Genomic DNA, 20,131 nt, shown 5'->3' on the forward strand with positions numbered 1-20,131 from the left:
GTATGATATTGGAACCTGTACTCATATGTTCTTGTAAATAATATGAAACTGTATATTTTTCAAAGGTTTTTTAAACTTTGGGGAATATTATTTTGTTAAGATGTTAAAGAAATAAAAAAGCTGGGGAAAAAAAAGTGTTACCTTTATCTTGGGCTGTTTGTATAGCATACTATAAGCCTCTGTCGTGTAAGTTTTCGGATTCATAAAGTCATTCCACATACATCACTAGCACTTTTATTGCTGCCCATTGTCCCAGTTTTTAACCCAAGATGTGGAATCGTACGGCAGGATCATCTAAACATAGCCTGTTGCGCTGTTAAGCAAAATTCATGCCTCTTGGCATCAGTTTAGTGTCCTGTTGCCTCCTGGTTCTGGCTTCCTTTTTCCAGACTAGTTACTAAGCAGCCCTTGTCTTGGAACAGACTGAAACCCGCAGGCCCGGGACACTGCCATTGAATCAAATGGAGGTTAGTGGGAGGGTAAAGAAGGGTGGCATGTAGCTGGTCTTTCCTTTTGGAACCTCTTGTGTAGTCATCCTGGGAGGTGATGAGGCTGAAAGTAGAAGCCTGGACCATCCAAGAGGTACACTTTACACATGTCAGCACTAGCGAAGTGTGAACACACAAAAATGGTGTTCAAAAAAGAGAACTTGAAATAGGGTAGTTATGGGAAAGATTAGGATTTTATACTTTGTTATGTTTATCTGTAGCTATCAATGCTACTGTTTATCAGTGCTATTGGTGTGACATGGGTTGGACTCATTCTCTTTAGAAAAGGTATTATCTGGTTCTGGTTATACTTTGACCACCTCAACCCTTAGAAAAATAATCCAAGTTTCCTTGGGTTTTTGGATCCTGCGTTGTTGTAAAACATGTAAATTCTGAGTTTAACAAAACATCGGAATTATATTAGGCATGTTTGAGTGTATATTTATGCATGCAAACTGAAAGCATGGCAGAAATTCATTTTGGTGCCCCTACATAACAGATATTAATCTTAGTAAGCTTAAAAGGCATGTCTGAAAACTATGCTAATTAGTCACATTTTTGGATTTCATTGTGCTTTTTTTTCCTTTACAGTTTCTAATCGGGAGCTGGTAGACATATTTTAAATAGCTTAGTCCTTGGAGTTTGGGGAAGCTTTTTCAAAACTTCAAACATCTAGAAATATATAGTGGTTTAGTTATTCAGGTCAAACTTGAATATGCTGTTTCTGCAGCAGGGTTTTGTGCTTGTAGCACTTTTTGAAAACAAAAAAAATACATGAGACTCAAACGTGATTTTTTTTTTTTTTTACAGTAGAAATAAATGCTGTTGTGGGTTTGTGTCTCCCTGAAAGATATGTTCAAGACTGACATAGTGTGTTACATGTCACATATCTCAAAGCTGGGGGAAAATAATAGAAAAGGGAAATTTGGACACACACAGAATGTCATGAGACAACAGAAGCAGAGGTCGGAGTGATATATCTGCAGGGCAAGGAACACCAAGGATTGCCAGCAGCCACCAGAAATTGGGAGGGGCATGGAACAATTCTCAAGTCTCCAGAAGGAACCAACCCTGCTAATACCTCGATTGTGGATTTCTGTCCCGAACTGTAAGAGAATAATTTTCTCTTGTTTCAAGGCACCCAGTTTGTGGTAATTTGTTATGGTAGCCACAGGAAACTAATATAAATGCTAATGTAAAAAAATTAAAACCTAGCAATATGACCCCATTAGAGTTTGATAAAATCACCTTTTCTCCTAAATTTGAACAAAAGTGAAAAAGTGTAGTAAGGCATATCCAACACTCAGATACAAATCATAAAGGCATCGTTTAATGCAATTGCGAGCAGAAAAATGCTTTGGTCTCTAGTCAGAGCCTTGAGGTTCTCTCACCCATTTCTTCTAAGAAAAATTTCCTGAGAGCTCATTCTGCTTCCTTAAAAAAGAGTTCACAGTTCCTTTATCCATTTAGGTGAAATTCAGTAAACACTTTAAGGACAGCCTTTTCCTGTGTTTCACGAATGTACCCAGAGGACTGTGGTTTTAACTAAAAGCTAGAGAAGCACATTCTTTGCCATATCCTAGAATGCAACTACGAAACCCAGAGGTCCTCAGGAAAAATAACCAGTTCTCTTTTCCCTTACCCCCACTTCTCAGATTAAGAATCCACTGGAGTTGATTCCTTGAATATCACGTGCTTTGCCTATAGGCTTGACCGTGAGTGAACTTCCCTAAAATGACTTGAGGATGTTCCTTTCAGTATAGTATAAAGCTGGATTGTGGAATTTGTTTTATCTCTTCCACACACAATACTAGTCTACTAGACACTGAGAGGCTGATTTCTACAAAAGCAAACAACCAAATAAAACAACACACAAGAACGCCCCATCACAATAGAAGTCGTCTGGTGTAGACTGCCACATTTTTGGAAACAGGCAGTGAAGTAGAAGGAAGACAAGTTCCTTAGACTGAGAAACTAGCCTGGCAAATTCTGTGTGTGTGTGGAAGGAGTGCCGGCTTCACAAGAATTACAGACGTTCAGAGCTGATAGGATAGGGCATTGTTTGACTCTGTGTCGTCTTTTCTGCACACCAGCAGTTAGTTCCGCAATTCGACTTCAATTGGTGGAGGGAACTGGGCTAATTGAAGGTCTGGAGCTTCAGCGGATAGTCAAAGGCTGGGTTCTTGTAAGCCACCAGGTGTGTGTCATAGTGCTGCCGGCGTGTCGCCGGGCCCCGGCCCCGTCTGCAGAGACACGCGGACAGCAGCACGGTGCTGACGAGCAGCAGGCCGCTGGCCGCGCACAGCCCCGCGAAGACGAGCACGAAGCTGGGCTTGGTGGTGAAGGCAGCGCACGGCCGCCACGGGCCCGTGGCCTGCGGCTGGCTCAGGCCGGCTCTGTTGGCCGCTAGCACACACACGCGGTAAGTGGTGCCTGGCGAGAGCCCGTACAGGGGGTGCTGCCGGGCAGTGGCGTAGATGTCCCTCACCACCGACTGGTTCCCCGGCCAGCCCTCCAGAGAGTAGTGGATCTGGTAGCTGCGCACCACTGAGTTGGGGGCGCACCAGCGGACGAGTGTGGACGTGTCCGTGGTCTCAGACACCCCCTGCAGCTTGGGAGGGTCTGGGATGGTGTCTTCACTGCTGAGGCCTGGACACCGGCACCGCAGGTGCCTCTGCAGCTCTGCACAGGGGGTCTGGAGGTGCTTACAGGGGTGGTAGTCACAGGGGACGTCCTCTGGAGGGGCTCCTACCTCCTCCTTCTTCCTCTCCTCCTCCTCCTCACTGGAGTCATCCAATAGCAAGATTGGAATTTCACCTTCGGAAGGTCTCGGGTGGAGAGCCTGTGGGGTCGCCTGTGTCCTCCAGGCGGGCTCGGGCGTGCTCACTGGGTTTGGGGAGGCAGGGAAGAGACTGGGGTGTTTGCCGGCCCATGGGGTGGAAACAGCTGAGACATTAGGGTCAAGGACAAGCCAGGTAGCATGTTCTCTGCGCTCTGTCTCAGCTGTGTTTGCGGCCCTGGGCGGATTGGCGGAGTTGCTGGAACCTACTGTAGAGATGGTAGTGGGGGTGGTGGCCCCCTCTCCAACAAGGCTGTGCGGCCATGTAGCTTGTGTGGGGGGCCCCACAGCGTGGGAGGGGGCCTTGGTGACACTCCGTTGGCCTCTTGCAGCTTGAGGGGAGGGGACCGTGCCCCGCAGGATGGAGGGACCCTGTGTAGATGGCGCATGGGTGGAGCGGACAGAGGAGGGTGGGTTGGAATCAAGGAGGGTAGTGCTTTGGTCAGAATGGCACACACTGGGCAGCTGGGAGAGCAGGAGAGGGGCTGAGAAGGCACTTTGGGATCCTGCAGCTGGTGCACACATAGTGTCTGCTGCCCTAGAGGGGAGGCCAACCAGTTAGAAGGTGTTTGGCATCAGGGTTGCTCCTGTGCTGGGCTTTGAGTCCTCAGTGCAGACTATGCTCTGCCAAAACCTTGTCAACACATCTTCCAGGTACCACATGCCAGGTACACACTAGACACGTACTACCTCTCTCTGCCCTTCTGGGCAACCTGTGGAGGAGGTGCCTATCATCACTCCCATTGTGCAGGAGGAAACGGAAGTGCAGAACGAAGAACTAACTGCCTATATAGCATGGTCAGCAAATGGGGGAAGGACTGTGAAAGGCAGGCCCAGATTCTCTAAGTACAGTGGGCAGTTCTGTTCTCACCTACCTGCTCCCGGGCCATGAATACTAGTAACGACACACATACCAACTAACATTTTCTGAGTGCTTACCACTTGCTAGGGACAATTGTTAGCACTTTACTGTATCGGCTAATTTAATTTAATGAAGTAGGCACTATTATCCCCATTTTACAGATGAGGAGGTAGAGACCCAGAGAGGTTAAGTAATGCAGCCAAAGTGAACAGTAATAAGTGGTGTCGAGAGCATGCACTCTGAACTTTTTCATTAATACAAAGCGAGACCCTTCACTGCAAAAGGCCTGGGTGTTTGACTTCAGAGATAATGTGAAGGGGCAAGGGGGGCAGACTGAGCCTTGCTTGATATCCAGGCTTGGGTGGGAGGTAAGAAAAGAACCCCCATTGAATGAGAGTGAGCTGCAAAGAGGACAGGTTAGCTGTTGGAACTGGTTTGACGGTGCTCAAGACCAGAGATGTCCCCAGCCCCATCCTTTCCTGGTGGCTAGCCTGGGCATGTCTCCCCACTGCAAAACTAGCTCTTTCAGCCAAGAGCCAATGAGAAGTCTTCATAGGACTCCTGTCCCATGGGAGCTTTGTAAGCTCACTGGCCTTGAACTGAATGACACAGGAGGCCAGGTTCTGTTTTGGGGACCTAGGAGGGTCCAGTGGTTAAGAGCACAGTTTTGGAGGAAGATGAATTCCACCTTCTCCGCCCAGCAGCTGCATGAATCTAAGCAAGTATCTCCCCCTTTTTGGGTCCCAATCCGTCTGTAAAATGGGGCACTGCTAACATTGCTTCGACATTGACAAGCCAACTGTTCACAGAGTGCATTTCTTTTTCCTACTGGGCACAGAGCTGGACTACATTTCCCAGTGTCCCTTGCAGTTAAGCGTGATTTGCTGACTAATGTTCCATCAGGATATGTGAGTGGAAGTGATGAGCACCACCTCCTAACCTGGCTCATTAAAATGTCCTATGTCTACTCCTCCCTGCTGCCCGCCCCTCTGGCTGACTGGAAGGGAGGCAAAGCCTCCATCACCTGGGTTCCTGAGTGTGACAACATGGGGGACAGCTGCCCTGCCCGATACTGCCAACCTTCCCAGCATGGATATGTGAGCAAGACATAAGCTGCAAGAACTTCAGCTCTGGGGGGCTGACCCTCACCCCTCAGTCACCTCTTTTGTAAATATGTTACCTGCTCAGGACAATTCTCTTTGCATCCAGGAGGAGCCAGGACAACTCACAGCTGCAAGTGAGGGGGTTGCCAAACAAATTGATGGATAGGACCTGGGAGGAGTGCAGGGTCCAAGGAGGGAAGGAACTCAAGTTGCAGCTGAAATACACAGAAAACCAGTTAAGTCAGCCTTTTACGATCAGGTCAGAACTATTCCCAGAGTCATGGTGGTGCCATGGGGGAATTATTCTGTTAGGAGTTAGATATTACTTTGGGCAAAAATCTTAATGACCTTGGACTTCCTTTTTTTGTCATCTGTAAAGTGGAGACACCAACCCAGTCAATATCATCCATTATATGAATGATATAGATGATATGGAGACAACTCCCCTGCCCACTGGTTATATTAAAAAGAGTCTGTGATGAAGAAATTGTTTATAAATGTAAATCTCTACACAAAAGTAAAATATTGTTATTATAGACTAGTCTCAAGGAATGGCAGGAATTCTTAATTAATGAGAATCTTGGACATGTACCTTTGCAGTTGGACTGTAGCTGATGGCCCGCCACACCTGTCCATTGGAAGATAGCTCACTAAAAAGTATCTGTTAGCTGTTGCTAAGTAGAGAATTTCCCCCAAACTTAGTATATTAAAACAATAAATATTTATTCTTTTTCCTGATTCTGTGGGTTGGTTTAGTGGTTCTTGTGGTCTGGGCCACCTCAGCTGGGGCCAGAAAATTTAGGATGGCCTCACATATATGGACCTTACTTAACTGGGTTTGCTGGGGCCTCTCTCCCTGTGTTTCTCATCTCCCAGGAGGCAAAGGAGAATCTGGCTCACGTCCTAGTGCATGTCCCCCTTTAGGGGTATTCTGCGTCTGAACTGACACAGCCCTAGCGTGAAAGAAGTTTCCGTTTGTTCTTCCAAATAGTTTTTTATCTTCTTTGCAGAAATATTGCAAGGGCTTTGAGCATGCGGAGTTGGCAGAGCCGCCAGGAAGGCTCCTATCTGCTCTTCAGAGGGTGCTGGCTGTACCAGGGCACCAAAATGTCACCCACTCTTTATCAGATAGCCTCCCAGGGGAGGAAAGTGGGTGAGCTGAGGAAAGCCAAGATTAGGCCAGGCTGAGGGGGCAGAGAGGGAATCCAGCAGGGAAGGTAGAATTTAACAAGCTTCAGAGGCTTGAGAGTAGCAAGAAAGGAAGAGGCTCCCTCCTCCCAGCTGGATCACTGGTGGTGCGAGGTGGGGCCCAGGATAAGCCAGCCAAGAAATGAACCTTCTTCAAGCCATGAAAAGTACTAAAAGGGTTTCATTTGGCAGGAGGCTTATAATTTAGACCTCCAGGCTGCATGTAGTGACTGGATTTAAGGGTTCTTAACCTGAGGTCCACAGAGACAGGTCTGTGAACATGGATGGAGGATACTACATTTCACTGTCAAAATTTACCATTTGCTTTAACAATGAATGAAGGCAACAAGCCATGGGCGAATATCCAATAGAAATCATAGGTATTTCCATATCACTTTTCAGTAGTTTCTTGTCATTTATAATCATCAAAATTATCGAAGATATTAGATCTGCTGCTGGATTTTGTTATTTAAGGTATTAAATAAAGAAGCACACCACACACACGTATATTCCTAAAACACCATTTAGAAATATTTTTATAACTATAATTGGTTTCTTTGTAAGCTTATGTACTTTATTTTATGCACATAAAAACATTCTTGAGAAAGGCCTATAGGCCGTACCAGCCTGCCAAAGAAGTCCATGGCACAGAAGCGTTTAAGATCAACCTACACTGAAGGGTGGGTCCCTGAAGGCAGAGTCCCTGGTTACAAGGCCCTTGGTAAGTGGGGTAGGAAATGATGAGAACTTAACCTAAAGCTGGGAAGGGGCTGTTGAGACCAAGCTGGATCCAGTGACAGGGAAGCCAAACTTAAGAGCTGTTTACACCAGCACTGACTCTTGAACATACATACTCTCCTCTGGCTCCACTGAGAATGAATGTCACCAACACCCAATCCTAGGGTTATTCCTCTGTCCTCAGATGACTAGGCCTCTCAAGGGCATTCAGTTCTGCCCACCACTCCCTTCTCCGTGAAACTCTTTTCTGTTGGCCTCCAGGGCATCACACGCTCCCAGTTTTTCTCCCCTCACTGGTGGTACATTCGTGGTTTCTTTTCCTGGTTCTTCCTCTTCCTGATTTTAAAAGTTTGGGTTCTTTAAGACTCAGTCCTGGGCCCTCTTCTATCTAAATTTCTGATCTTACTAACATCTATGGCTTCAAATTTAATCTTTATACTACCAGATTTATATCTCTGGCTCCAACTACTCTTCTGAGCTTTAGACTCATGCAGTATTTAAGTTTATCAGATGTGGAACCAAATTGCCTGGGCTCAAGTCCTGACTCCACTGCTTACTAGCTAGCTGTGTGAACTGGGGCAAGTTACTTAATGCCTCTTTGGCTCAATTTCCTCATCTGTGAAATGGGGATAATGACCATATTCTCCCCACTTTGAATTGTTGGGAGAGGAAATGCTTTAATATGTGTCTTAAAAATTCCTGGCACAGAACAAAAGGTTCAGATGATGATGATGATGATGATGATGATGATGATGATGATGATGATTTCTGGGCATTCACACTGGATGTCTCGTAGGTCTTTCAGCATCTAGACAGTTAGATGTATGGGCGTGGTGCTTATCAAAACGCTTGAGCTGGAGATACTTAACTGAGTGTCTACAGCACAGAGATGGCAAAGGAGGCAACAGATATGGTGATGGAGACAGTGCTGGGTCAGCATGTATGGTGAGAAACGACATGCAAAAAAGTTGGAAATGGAAATAGCCAAGGACTTTAAGAGGCCTATACAGGAAGGCTGGAGAAGCACCAGGGCAGCATTCCGAGGTGAAGAAGACAGAGAGTGTTGATAGGGAGGAAAGAATCAACAAGAGGCTCAATGGACAGAGCAGTATCCACTGTATTTAGCAGCTGAAATGCCACTGGTTCCGGAGCTGAAGTGGGTGGTCAGATTGCAGTGAATTGAGAAGGGCAGGGATGAGAGAAGGTGGTCACCACTTCTGAACCAGGCATGCCTGTTTGTGTTGGGGTCTGGGTTGTCTTTCTCCTCTGGCATTCATCTGGTGAGTTTGAACTCACCTTTAAAGATGTTCTTCTACGATCTGATGGAGCTGATCATTAGCCCTACTTGTCTTATAACACAACATGTGGTGTGTGCCTCTGTTACTGATCATAATGTATTATGACAACTGGCAGATGTCTGCTGCCTACACTGAACTATGAGGTCCCTGGAAGCAGGGGCTGTGCTGTCATCATCACTGCCACCATCATCACCAAAACCATCATCACGATTAACAACGTTATTATTGCCAGTACCTCCATCCACCACTATCGCCAGCAGCATTATCGCTGTATGTTTCTTCCACCATCTCTGGGCTGAAGACTCTCAGGTATCTCCAGCCCAGGCCTTGTGATAAGCTCCAGGCTCACATATCCAATTGCCTGCTGGATACTAAAAGACCTATGAAACGTCTAGTGCAAATTCTCATTAATAATAATAATCTGAAACTCTTGTTCTGTGCCCGGCATATCAAAGCATTTCCTCTCTCAACAATTCAATGGGAGAGAATTCGGCCATTATCCCCATTTCACAGATGAAGAAATTGAGTCATAAAGGCATTAAATAACTTGTCCCTTAAGCCGAGGCAGTTTGGCTCCACATCTGGTGCCTTATACACAATGCTGCATCAGTGTAAAGCTCAAAAGAGGAGTCTGAGCCAGAGATGATTTCATTCTCATCAATGTCATCGCCACCACCATCATCATCACCATTACCATCACTATCATCAATTCACCACACTATCAACATCATCACCATCACCATTACCACTACGACTGTCATTGTTACCATCTCCTTCACCACGAACCACCATCATCTTCATTAATGCTATAGAGCATGCACCATGTGCCAGGCACTGCACTAAGCTCTGCATGGTCTGTCTTCCTACTCCTCATAAAAAGCCCCAAAGTGAAGTACTGTGATTAGGGTGGGAACCAGCAGAGTAAACAAAGTGGCTACATTGAGAGTAATGGTGGGGCAAAGGTGCCTCCTTCCCAGGACCCAGATGTGGGTGCCTAGGAAAGGAGACAGCCTGGGGTCATCTTCAAAGGGATGCTGCCCTTCCTGTTAGAAGTCAGGAAAGGAGGGTGGATATAGTGACACTTTGGACATCGCTGGGACATAGGGCACCAACCCTGGGTCCCCACTGCAAGTAGGACCTTCCTACCCTCTCACTTTTTCTCCCTAGACCCACTCAAACCCTGGAAGGGGCTTTCTTCCCACAGGGGAAAGCAGGTGGATAGAGAAATAGAGAATGCAATGCCCTCATCCCCTCTTCCCAAGGTTTCTCATCTGGGGCTTAAGGGAAACCTTACATGCATGAGAGTTTGGAGTTTCCATATTACCCTAAACAAGACTGAGTTACATGATATGTAGGCTGGACGGACTAGCTGGGACCTGCCTAAGATATTACCCAAAGGATGAGGAAGAACAAACACCCAGAAAGGATTTAAAGGAGCCATAGGAGGAAAATGAAGGTCTGGTGTGTTCTATAAAATAGTTACACCTGTTCAACATAGTGTAATGGGCATAATTCGGCCATGTGATTTGGAAACACTTACTTCTGGAGCAGAAGGAGCTGTAGGCGGGGAGTGTCTTGAAAGATGTGTGTCTGGACAGAGGTAAGTGCTGGCGAATCTTGACAATCCAGCTGTTGCAGGTCAGGGGTCATCTTGAAAATGTCTCCCTCCAGGCTCCTCAGCCTGGGCATCTTCCTCAGGTGAAGGGATGAGAGCTTCGGCAGGTCTTTGATCCACCCTGACTGAACTGAAACACAGGGGAAACTTCCTACCACTCAGGAAGGCATAAACCCGGGAGGCTGGCGCAACCTTAAGGAAACACCAAGAGTGACGGGTGAGTTTTGAAGGTCACCATTGAGCATGGGCACAGTGGCAGCTTTGCGAATCTCAGAAGCATGGGCTGTTTTAGCCAGAAGGGCCCTCAGAGATGACGGGTCCTTTCTTCCTTTCGACCTGAGGCAGCTGAGGCCAGAGAGGAGAATGAATGGCTCAAGGTCACACAGCTGGGAAAGGATAGAGCCAGGACTCGAACCAAGGGCACTGTCTCCAAGTCTGCTGCTGACCCACCCTCTCCACACAGAGACACCCCAAACTTCACACAGATATACCCCACACTTCACTCCGGTGGTTGCCATGAGTGGGGGAATTTTTGAGGAAGGTGAGGAAGAAGGAGAAGAGGAGCAAGGCTCAAGGAGGTCCAGAAATCTAACTCTGTGGCTCTCCTGACACATGGAGAAGTTTCCCTTCCCCTTGGTTTCCAGTTTTCGCTCTTTTCTTTCTTTGTCTATGGTGGAACAGGTGATCATAGATACATGAAGTGTTTTGTTTTTTTTTTTTTAAATAATAACCCGAGAACCAGAGTCAGAACACACTAAGTACAAGAGAACTGGTATTCTCACCTTCCTCTTGTGTCTTTTTTTTTGAAGGAGTCAACATTTACAGACACAAGTTTAGTCAACTAAGTAGAAAAGCCAACGAGTTCACCCTTAGAACACAAACTGCTCCACATGAACTGCGTGTTCAGTGCTAAGACCAAGACATCCCCTTCTCCATCCTAGGAGCATTTATCGGTGTGCCGGTAGAATCACGTGGCTAAAAAGTTTGCGCTCTAGACCCAGAAAGCTCACTTAATAAGCTGTGAGACTTCGGGCCAGTCATTCACCTTCCTGTTCCCACCTCTTGGAACTCAAGGAGTTCACGTCTGTATGGCGCTTTGAACAGGGACCACTTGGCTGGGGAAATGTAGCTAGGATTATCTATGAGCGGCACTGCGAGCTAGGATCTAGGTCACCACCCCTGGAGGAAGTTGACACCCCTGGAGGAAGTTGAGAGCATCCCCAGCATGCTTCTGAGAACCCAGGGCCTCGGGACTCACTCTGCGTGAGGAACGTGCTGCTGAGGTCCAGGACCTCGAGCGTGGCCAGGGGCGCGAAGGCGGCGTCGGCGATGTCCCCCTGGGTGCCGTGGCCCAGCGCGGTGCAGGAGAGGTTGAGCAGGCGCAGCGCTGGGAAGCAAGTGAAGGCCTTGGGCGGCAGCGTCTGCAGAGGGTTCCCCGCGAGCTCCAGCACATGGAGGCTGCCCAGAGAGGGCCCGGCGCACAGAGGCAGGGAGGCCAGCTGGTTGTAGCTGAGGTCCAGCGTGTGTAGCCCCGCCGGCCCGCCTGGGCCCCAGCGCAGCGCGGCGATGCGGTTGTGGCGCAGCGTCAGCACCTGCAGCTGCGGTAGGTGGCCGAGCTCCCGCGCGCTCAGGGCGCGCAGCAGGTTGTGGCTCCCGTCCAGGCTGCGCAGCGTGCGGGGCAGGCAGTTCGGTAGGCGCTCTAGGCTACGGTTCGCCAGGGTCAAGGTCGTGTTCCCCGCTGCGAAGAGATCCTCGCAGGGTGAGCCCGTGGTGTTGCTGGCCTCGCTCCCCCAGGGCCCCTGCTGAGTGATCCAGAAAAGAGGGACCCTCTCCTGAAGAGGCCCTGCCCTGCTGGTGCGCAGCGCCATTGGCGGCAGCAGCAGCAGGGCCCACCACATGGCGCGTGCCTGGGGAGAGAACAACGCGACAGCCCATTAAATCCAGCGGAAACCACCGAAGGAAAGGCAAATGTTCCCCCTACCCCCAGGCTCTGAGGGGGACCACAAGCCTTAGATGCTCCCTGGGAGGCAGTGGACTTTCCTAGCGTTACTGGGTGTGCAGTGACTTTGCCCCTACCTGCTTTTCCCCATCCCCTCCACACATAGGCCGTGGCACTTCCTGCCCTTCCTTCTCCCAGTGATGCCTTTCCCTCTAATTCCGTCTCATTATGTGGATGCTAATTCACCGGGGACCTTTTGCAGAAGGCCTCCCCCATCTATCCTGTCTGGGCTTGAACCTCCCGGTAACTCCCTTCATTTACTTGTCCTGATCCCATGAACTTCCCCAGGGAGGGGAACATGTCCTTTATTCCTGTAAACTCTCCCCAGGTGTGCAACGAATGACTTCAGCCAGGGAAAAAGTTCTGCTGGACTATAAAGATGGGACTAGAGGAAGATTTTGTCAATCCCAAGGAAATTCAGTTGCCCCAATTTTCCCCCTACAACTGATGAGTTGCAGATGAGTTGTGGTTTGCATGTGGTATGGTTTGCAGGTCACATTTTAAAATAAGATCTTGAGTTTCTTTCTTGGGAGGGCACAACTCAGAGTTGCTTTCAGGGAAGAAAGGAGCTCTCAAACAGCTGTGAGGCTTGGGAACCTGGAGTCAGACATTTTTTGGTCCCAACAAAAGCCATGTCTCCTGAGGTCAGTCATGCCCAGGAGGGACGGCTGAGGGCTACTAGGCATGGAGTTTCTGGAGTATCCAGGATTGTACAGGGCAGCTGAGAGATCAGGTGGGGGTAGATCAGGCAGCCATGGGCTGGTCTGGGGGCTGCAGAGCTACTTCTAGCAGGTCATGGCCGTGAGGTCGCCCCTTGATACTCCTTCATTTCTATAGGTGTGTACTCATTTCCCAGCTGTCTCTGCTGACCATTAGGTCTCTGGGCAACCACCCCAGCCTCCCTCTTGCTGGTTAGGGGTCAAGGCAGCGAGAAAGATCCTGGAAACTAAGGCAAGGAAGCCATGTGTCCAGCAGTATGTCATACTCACCGGAAGCTGACCTTTTAGAATCTGGGACCTCTGGATGCCCCTTTGCAGTCTTCAATCTTGTCTTATAGATTCCAAGAGCCAGTGACTTAGACAGCAGCTCAACTCTGAATTCCAGAGGGAGGCCTGTTTCCCAGACGCCCCTGCCCTGCAGCCCCACCCACCGAGAGGGCCTGCGATACCCCAGTTCCTGCAGCCCCTCCTTTCTCACACTGTGGTCTTTAGCCAACGCCTTCATTTGCTTGTCTCCTCCTCTCACTCTGGACTTGAGCCTGCCCCTTTGCATACCCAGCACCTCCTCCCAGCCCTCTCCCATCTTCACTTCACCTTACTCCTCCTTTCCAGGCTGAGAAACAGAGGGAGTCAGCTCTCCCTGGCCAAGGGGAGGGCTGAGCGCTAATGGGTACAGTGAGGCAGAGGCGCAGTGTCACCTCCCAGGAATCTGATCCTCTTGCCATGTGGTTCCCATTTTCCGGGATGGTTGGATGCTGAATGGTGAGCCAGTATGAGGAGGAAGCCCCATACCCCAAAGGAGGAAGGTACCTCAGTCCATTCGAAGGCCTGCAGAGATTTATGGGAAACAGCGGCCAGAGAGGGGGCTTCAGAGGAGTCTGGGAGAGAGGCAGGCTCAAACCAGATCCAGGGGACACAAGAAGAGCTGATTTGGTTTTTCTAGGAGCCAATTCCGATGTTTGTCTCTCATAAGTGGTGGGAATTAATAAAAAAGGCAGACATGCAGAAAGAGCATTCTCGACTCATGGTTAGGGTTATTGATCCTGGTTACCAAGAGGCCCAGGTCTCCCTGAAGCTGTAGTGATGCTGGATGAGCTTTGTTTAGAGCACATTTGTTTAGAGCAGACAGCGCCTTTCTCCCTTCCGACTTATAAAACTGTTCATTTAGTCTGAGGACCTTTGATCTGCACCTTCCCTCACCCCCAGGCCAGGGGCTGTTCACTGCCAGCCTCCTGAACACTGACCCTGAGATCAGAACTGCAGGGGTCTTTCCTCCAGTCAATCCTTATCTGAGCAGCCCTGAAGAACCCCAGGATACCTCGGAACTGGCATGTTGGATTAATTGGATAATTGCACATTCCTGGGGATCTCTTTGAGGCCTTCTCCACCCAAAGCCTCAAAATAGCCTTTCAGCCTCAGTGCCAGCCAGGGCCTTGCTGCTCAGAAGCATTCCTGCATCCATCCCAGGTTGGGGCAGGGAGGGGCCTGTTCTGTGCAACCCTGTCTGGGGCAGTGCAGTCACCACCCAGGGAGCCCAGGCCCCAGAGGTGGAAATGCTGCGCCATGGACAACACAGGAGGCCAAGTGAGAGGGAAAGGTGGGGAGGTGAGAGGACCAGTGTGTGGGTCAGGGGTCAGCCTCAGGTGAGTCCCCACCTCTGCCTTTGCTTGGTTCACCGGGTACAGAGAACACCCAGCAGGTCAATTAAAACATCAACTTCTCTCTGAGTTAGAGCTGCCAGGTCTACTCTAGGGGCAATGGACCATCTGAGGCCAGCAGAGGTCTCGGAAGTTCAGGCAGGGCTGCCCAGATGAGAGGAAGCCGAATCCATGGAAAAACTCCTGTTTGAACAGAGAGCCTGAGGATGAAGTAAGTTGGCTCCTCATGGAAGGCTGCAAAAGAGGACCCCAGGGGGTGATGTTGGAACCTGGAGAGGCCCTGGTCTTGGAACTCCCCTGAGGTCATCACCCTGCACTTGCCTAGAGCCCCAGGCCCTCTGAGCCAACTTCTCGTTCCCACTGCTTGTTGGCTAGTTCACCAATGGCAGCAAAGGGCCTGGCTGGACAGGCGGACCTATTGTCCAGGTTCGGCCCTCTGGACGGCTCTGTTGTTCTGGCTCTGGTCATACTCAACCCAGGCAGACACACCTTGGGTGGCCTGCCCAGTTAAGCTTTTGAGCTGGGGAGTCTGGTGGCAGACCTTGCATAGCAGAGTTTGCCTACCTGTCTCACTCAGGTGGCAGGTTGGCCTTGCCCCAGGGGGTGTTCTCTGCTTTTCAGCACAGTCACACTTTTTAAATTGAACACTGTCACAGTCAGAGCCTAAGGTCCTGTGCATTATCATACTGAATCCTCACCAGGTTCTGGCTGATATTCCCATGCTATAGATAAGGAAACCTCGGCTCACAAAGGCTGACTAGGCTCTGAAGCACTCAGCTAGTTAGTCTGTCTGACTTAACCACTGCTTTTACATTGTCTTCCATAGGCTTCAGCATTTGACACTGTAATATTTCCTATAAGCACAAGAGCACGTTTTCCAAATATTTAGATAGATCCAAATCATGCAAGAAGCCAGGCGGGTTGGGAAATTTCCTTTCACAGATGAGCAGTTCATTCTCAGAAGAAACAGGGCCCATTCCTTGGGGCCCTCAGGGCCCAGAGCTGAAGCAGATGCCTGAGTAGGGCCATTGGGCACCTCTTGGGAAGGCGTCGGCCACCTTCTCTTCCAGCACCTCTGAGAGGTCACAAAAAGATGAATGAAGTGTTTGTCCCCTGCAGACAAGGATGCTAAAGTCCCACAACAAAGTCCTGGGACCAAAAAGTGTATGTCCTCCAAATGCCACGCCATGCCAAAAGCCATTCCACCTCCTGCCTGCCATCACTTTACCTAAGCGGCTCTCTCTCCCCCTTGACCATTTCAGCTCACCCTCCATACCTCCCGTGGGTTCCCTCAAAAATTGACCCTGAGATGGGGACTGAGGTGCAGGTAGTTTATTTGGGAGGTGATTCCAAGCGGCATGGAGAATGAGTAAGGAAGTGAGACAGAGAAAGGAAGGCACCGTGTTAATGAGCAGGTCACTCGGCTTCTCTGGGACCCTCGGATCTTCCTGTGGCTTTCACTCCTGAGCTTGCCTGGCTTGCTCTGAGCATGGATCGAGCAACTCCAGGGAGGGCTAAAGGGATGGGCACCAACAGCCTCTGCTGTAGCACCCTTTAAGATTTTGCCCAAGTAGGCTCTCCCTTGGGGCTCACTCCTAGGTGACCTGGGCTGACTGTCATCAGGTGGATGACATGGCTCCCTAACTTAGTACTAAAATTCCTGAGAACTGGGCCATGCCATTCTTCTTGGTAGCCCGGGTGACCAGGGTGCTGTCTGGTACTTGGGACAAATGTTTAACAAATGAATGGGAAGAGTACGTGGTAAGTCAGAATGTCCTTCATGGTGCCCTGGAGTGGATGGGGCAGGATGCAAGACAGTAAACATTACATTCAAGTGCCTGAGGTTCGCAGCCCAGGTCCCTAGCATCCCAGCCTCGGAAGGGCTCAGGTGAGGGTTGAACTGGGGCACAGTGGGTGGGGTGGGGATGGAGGTGGAAGGAGAGAATTAAATCACAAAGAAATTTCTCATGGATCTTTGGGAGAAAGATGCTGTGGAAGAAGATCACGAGGTTAGAGTGTTAGTAGAACCATAGCCTACAGGGGAAAAAAAAAGAACCAGTAATTATATGCTTGGCAACACTTCTTTTTTGGCTTTAGATCAAAATCAGAGTCATGGATCCTTGGCCTTAGAAGTGACTTTAGAACTTATCTGGTTTCCTCCCTGTCCATTTTAGAGGGAGAAAACTGAACCCCAGAGAGGGAAATTGATTTGTCTGTGGTTACAGAGATGAGTCCCAATTATCTAGTGAGTAAGAGGGGTGATCTAATTCTCACTATTCTATTCTGGGCTCTGGCTTATTTGCCCGGGAGACCAAGTCTCACCTTCCCTGGCATTAGCATTGTGGGCCTTTTTCCCACAGGTGTGGCAAGGAAACATACCTAGCCAATGTCAGGTCATCAGTCAGAGTTTCAAGGGGTTCTGATCCCTGCCATTCTCATCCCATTCCCAGAACTCCAGAAATGAATACCCCTAATCCCAGCTGCTCCAGAGACTCAGAACTGGTGCTTTCCGAGGGGGTCCTGTCCAGGTCTGTTCACAACTCTGAAACCTAGGGTGGAGTGAGGGGGGCTGGCCTAGATGACAAGTGACTTGCTCAGCCCGCTGCCCCCACCCTGCCCTCCAGACTGACGGCAACTGGCTTTGCTGAGGGCTCTTCTTCTAAGTGCAGGAGTTGGAATGTACAAATTGAAAGCTGCATTCTTCTCTGACACCAGTGATAAGCCCAAGGAAGGGGAGGGTGATTGTGGGAGGATATGGTACCAGGCTGTCAAGTCTCCGGGCAGCCAGCTCTTATGGAATGGTATGCAGAAAAGAGGCTTTTCAGGTGGTGAGGACCAAGATATCTGAGTGGGCTCCGCTGATGTGGCTGAACTGCCTGTGGGGAAATGATCTCGAGGGAATAAAAGTCATGGGTTGAGACTCATGTTTATTTTCCTGTTGAGGCGTCACTCAATAGTAGCAAGGTTTCGGCACGAGGATTTGCAGAATGCTTAGAATTTTAAAAAATATTATTTGAGATCCTTTTAAAATCTGTAACAAAAAAGTTTCAATCTGAAATGAGAGGTCAGACTTTAATCTGCCACTTTATTTTGCTCGTGGCTGTAGGAAATGGGACAGAACAGTACATGGGCTGTTTTTATAAACCACATTCTGGAATTTACCACAGCCAGAGATAGCACATGTGTAAAAGGTCGTTAAACTGAGACAGAAAACTGGATTTGCATCTGGAACACCTCTACTATTCTATTTGGCACAATGTCTATATTCTTAAGCTTTTGTCTGTCTTGTATTTTTCATCTGTAAACTAAAGGAATTGGTTCAGGCTTAGCAATTCAGCACACATATCCCAAGAACATGCCAGTATGTGCCCCAGGCTCTCAGTATAGAAAATGGGGACTCACAGATTAACAAGACCTGGACCCTGCCTTTGAGTAGTTCCCAGTTTAGGAGGGGTAGAAGAAAAAACCATCACAAATAGTGTGAGCGCCCGATCATGTCGCCGAGGTCTGGTTTTAGAGCTCTGTTAGCCTGGGGGCTGTGTCCAGCTTGTTCCCTGCTGCATCCCAGTGTCTGGTACTACCTGCACATGATACATGCTTAAGAAATATTTGCTGAATGAATGAGTGTCTACTAACTGTGCCTTCTGCTTTTTCTGTTACTGGTCAAATATATTTTCTTATTTGGGATCTTCTACAGAAGAACAGTCAGAGTTTGTGTTGTGTTTTGTTTTGTTGTGTTGTGTTGTGTGTTGTTTTGTGTATTGTGTGTTGTTTTAAGCCATCAGGTTTGTGGTAATTTGTTACGACAGCCATAGGAAACTAATGCACGAAGGATGAGAGAAAAGAAGGTATCAAGGATGATCCCTAGGCTCTAGGACCTGAGGACTGGATGGATTGAGATTCATTCACTTGGGTAGAGAAATCCAAGAAAGCTACAGATCTAGGGTAGGAAAATCATAGGCCCTACTTTGGCTTTATTAAGTTTGAGATATCTGGGAGACCTCTGAAGGTGATGTTGAGGAAATAACTGGAATTCTGGGGAGAGGTCAGAGCTGGAGAGTTAAATTTGGAGGCATCATCATATTGATGGTGCTTAAAGCCAATAGATTGGTTGAGGCCATCTCGGGAAAGTGCATAGAGAGGGAAGAGAAGGGGACTAAGCTGACATTTGAAGGAGCTAGCAGGCTGAGAAGGAGTCACCAGGGAGGTAGGAGGAAACTCAGGAAAGTTTGGAATCATGAAAGTCGAGAAGTTGAGAGAGAACAGTATTTTATTAAGGAAGGCATGGACAAGCAGGTTTTGAGAGGCTGCATAATGGAGGACATTTTTGACCTAGATAATGGTAGGGTTTTGGGGGGATTAGGAACAGAAGCCAGAGAGGAGTGAGTTAAGGACATTAGAAAGTGTGTGTTAGTCTTCTTAAATTTTTGGAGAAGTTTTACTGAGCAGAAAAATGGGGCAAGGTAAAGTTCAAAATCTAAGGTGAGATATACTGTTGTAGTTATTGACTGCTGCCTAACATGTACCCCAAAACTTAGTGGCTTAAGCAACAAAGCTTAGTGGTTTATATTCTAGTCCATGATTTTCGTGGCTCAGGAGTTTGGTCCCAGCATGGCTGGATGGTTGTTTTGCTACACATTCCATCAACTAGAGTCACTGGTAACATTCAGCTGTTAAATGGGCTGGTTTTGAGGGTTCAAGATGGCTTCACTCCTAGGTCTGGCACCTTGGTGGGGATGACTAGAAGGCAGGGCTCCCCTGGGACTGTGAACTGCAGTGCCTAATTGTGACTTCTTTGGCATGGTGACCTCAGGGTAATTGAAGTTCTTATATGGTAGCCTCAGGGCTCCAAGAGAGAGTGTCCCGTGAACAGGACAGAAACTACACAGCCTTTTGTGACCTGCATTTAGAATCCACATAGTATCACTTCTTCTGTAGTCTATTGGTCAATCCAGCCACAAGCCCACCCAGATTTAAGGGAAGGGGAGAGACCCGACCTCTTGATGGGAAGCAGTCAAAGAATTTGCAGCCATGTTTTAAAACCCTCCTAGACAGAAAACAGGTTTGCAGGCTAGAATGCACCAGGAGACAGGGATAGGTGAAAAATGCAAAATAAAGATGAAACTATAGAACTAAAGTTTTTTGGGGATCACAAGGGGATAATACTCAGAAGGCTGGAGATTGGACACTTTTCTCATTGAGGCAGGAGAGAAGACAGACACAGAGGGCAAATGCAGAGTGAAAAGAGGCTGTTCCCATCTGATGACTTCACTCTGCTCAATAAAATATAGGTGAGCTCAGAAGCTGAGGGCAAATGTTGAGGAAGCTTGAGAAGAAAGTATAACGTAGTGATTTCAGAGAGTTAGAATATTAAATATGTTTCGAAAAGCAAATTTTAACAGTGGTGGCTTTCTGTCATTACTGAAAATAATATAGATCATAAATAATGATTTATTAATCCTTAATAAAATTAATACAATTAATTTATTGGTGATTATTAATTGTCAGGCATTTGGATAAAAACATTCACTGGCTCTCTCTACTAATGGCTCCATCTGCCAAGCTTGATCTAATACCCGCCCTTTTCCCAACTTGGCAAAGTCATACTCATCCTTCAAGGCCAA

General features: G+C 48.3%; 1 protein-coding gene across 1 annotated transcript; it reads right to left on the reverse strand.

The window, feature by feature from the left end:
- Nucleotides 1-344: 344 nt before the first annotated feature.
- LRRN4 (leucine rich repeat neuronal 4) lies at nucleotides 345-13,331 on the reverse strand. The gene is made up of 5 exons (XM_016151667.2): nucleotides 13,120-13,331; nucleotides 11,390-12,038; nucleotides 10,057-10,261; nucleotides 5,370-5,507; nucleotides 345-3,865 (listed from the first exon to the last, which is right to left on the reverse strand). Exons 2-5 carry the CDS (start codon nucleotides 12,027-12,029, stop codon nucleotides 2,626-2,628), a joined length of 2,223 nt encoding a protein of 740 aa, XP_016007153.2. The 5' UTR covers nucleotides 12,030-12,038; nucleotides 13,120-13,331; the 3' UTR covers nucleotides 345-2,625.
- Between the last annotated feature and the right edge of the window lie 6,800 nt (nucleotides 13,332-20,131).

Source organism: Rousettus aegyptiacus, unplaced genomic scaffold (genome assembly GCF_014176215.1).
Source record: "Rousettus aegyptiacus isolate mRouAeg1 unplaced genomic scaffold, mRouAeg1.p scaffold_m13_p_12, whole genome shotgun sequence".
NCBI classification, from domain to species: domain Eukaryota; kingdom Metazoa; phylum Chordata; class Mammalia; order Chiroptera; family Pteropodidae; genus Rousettus; species Rousettus aegyptiacus.

What these genes read in the sequence shown, in the direction of transcription:
- LRRN4 (XM_016151667.2), bottom strand. Translation starts at nt 12,029, where the DNA reads ATGTGGTGGGCCCTGCTGCTGCTGCCGCCAATGGCGCTGCGCACCAGC. An exon ending in CAGCACGTTCCTCACGCAGA is followed by an intron (nt 10,262 to 11,389) that starts GTGAGTCCCGAG and finishes CCTGTGTTTCAG; the next exon opens with TTCAGTCAGGGTGGATCAAA. An exon ending in CAGCTCCTTCTGCTCCAGAA is followed by an intron (nt 5,508 to 10,056) that starts GTAAGTGTTTCC and finishes TGTGTATTTCAG; the next exon opens with CTGCAACTTGAGTTCCTTCC.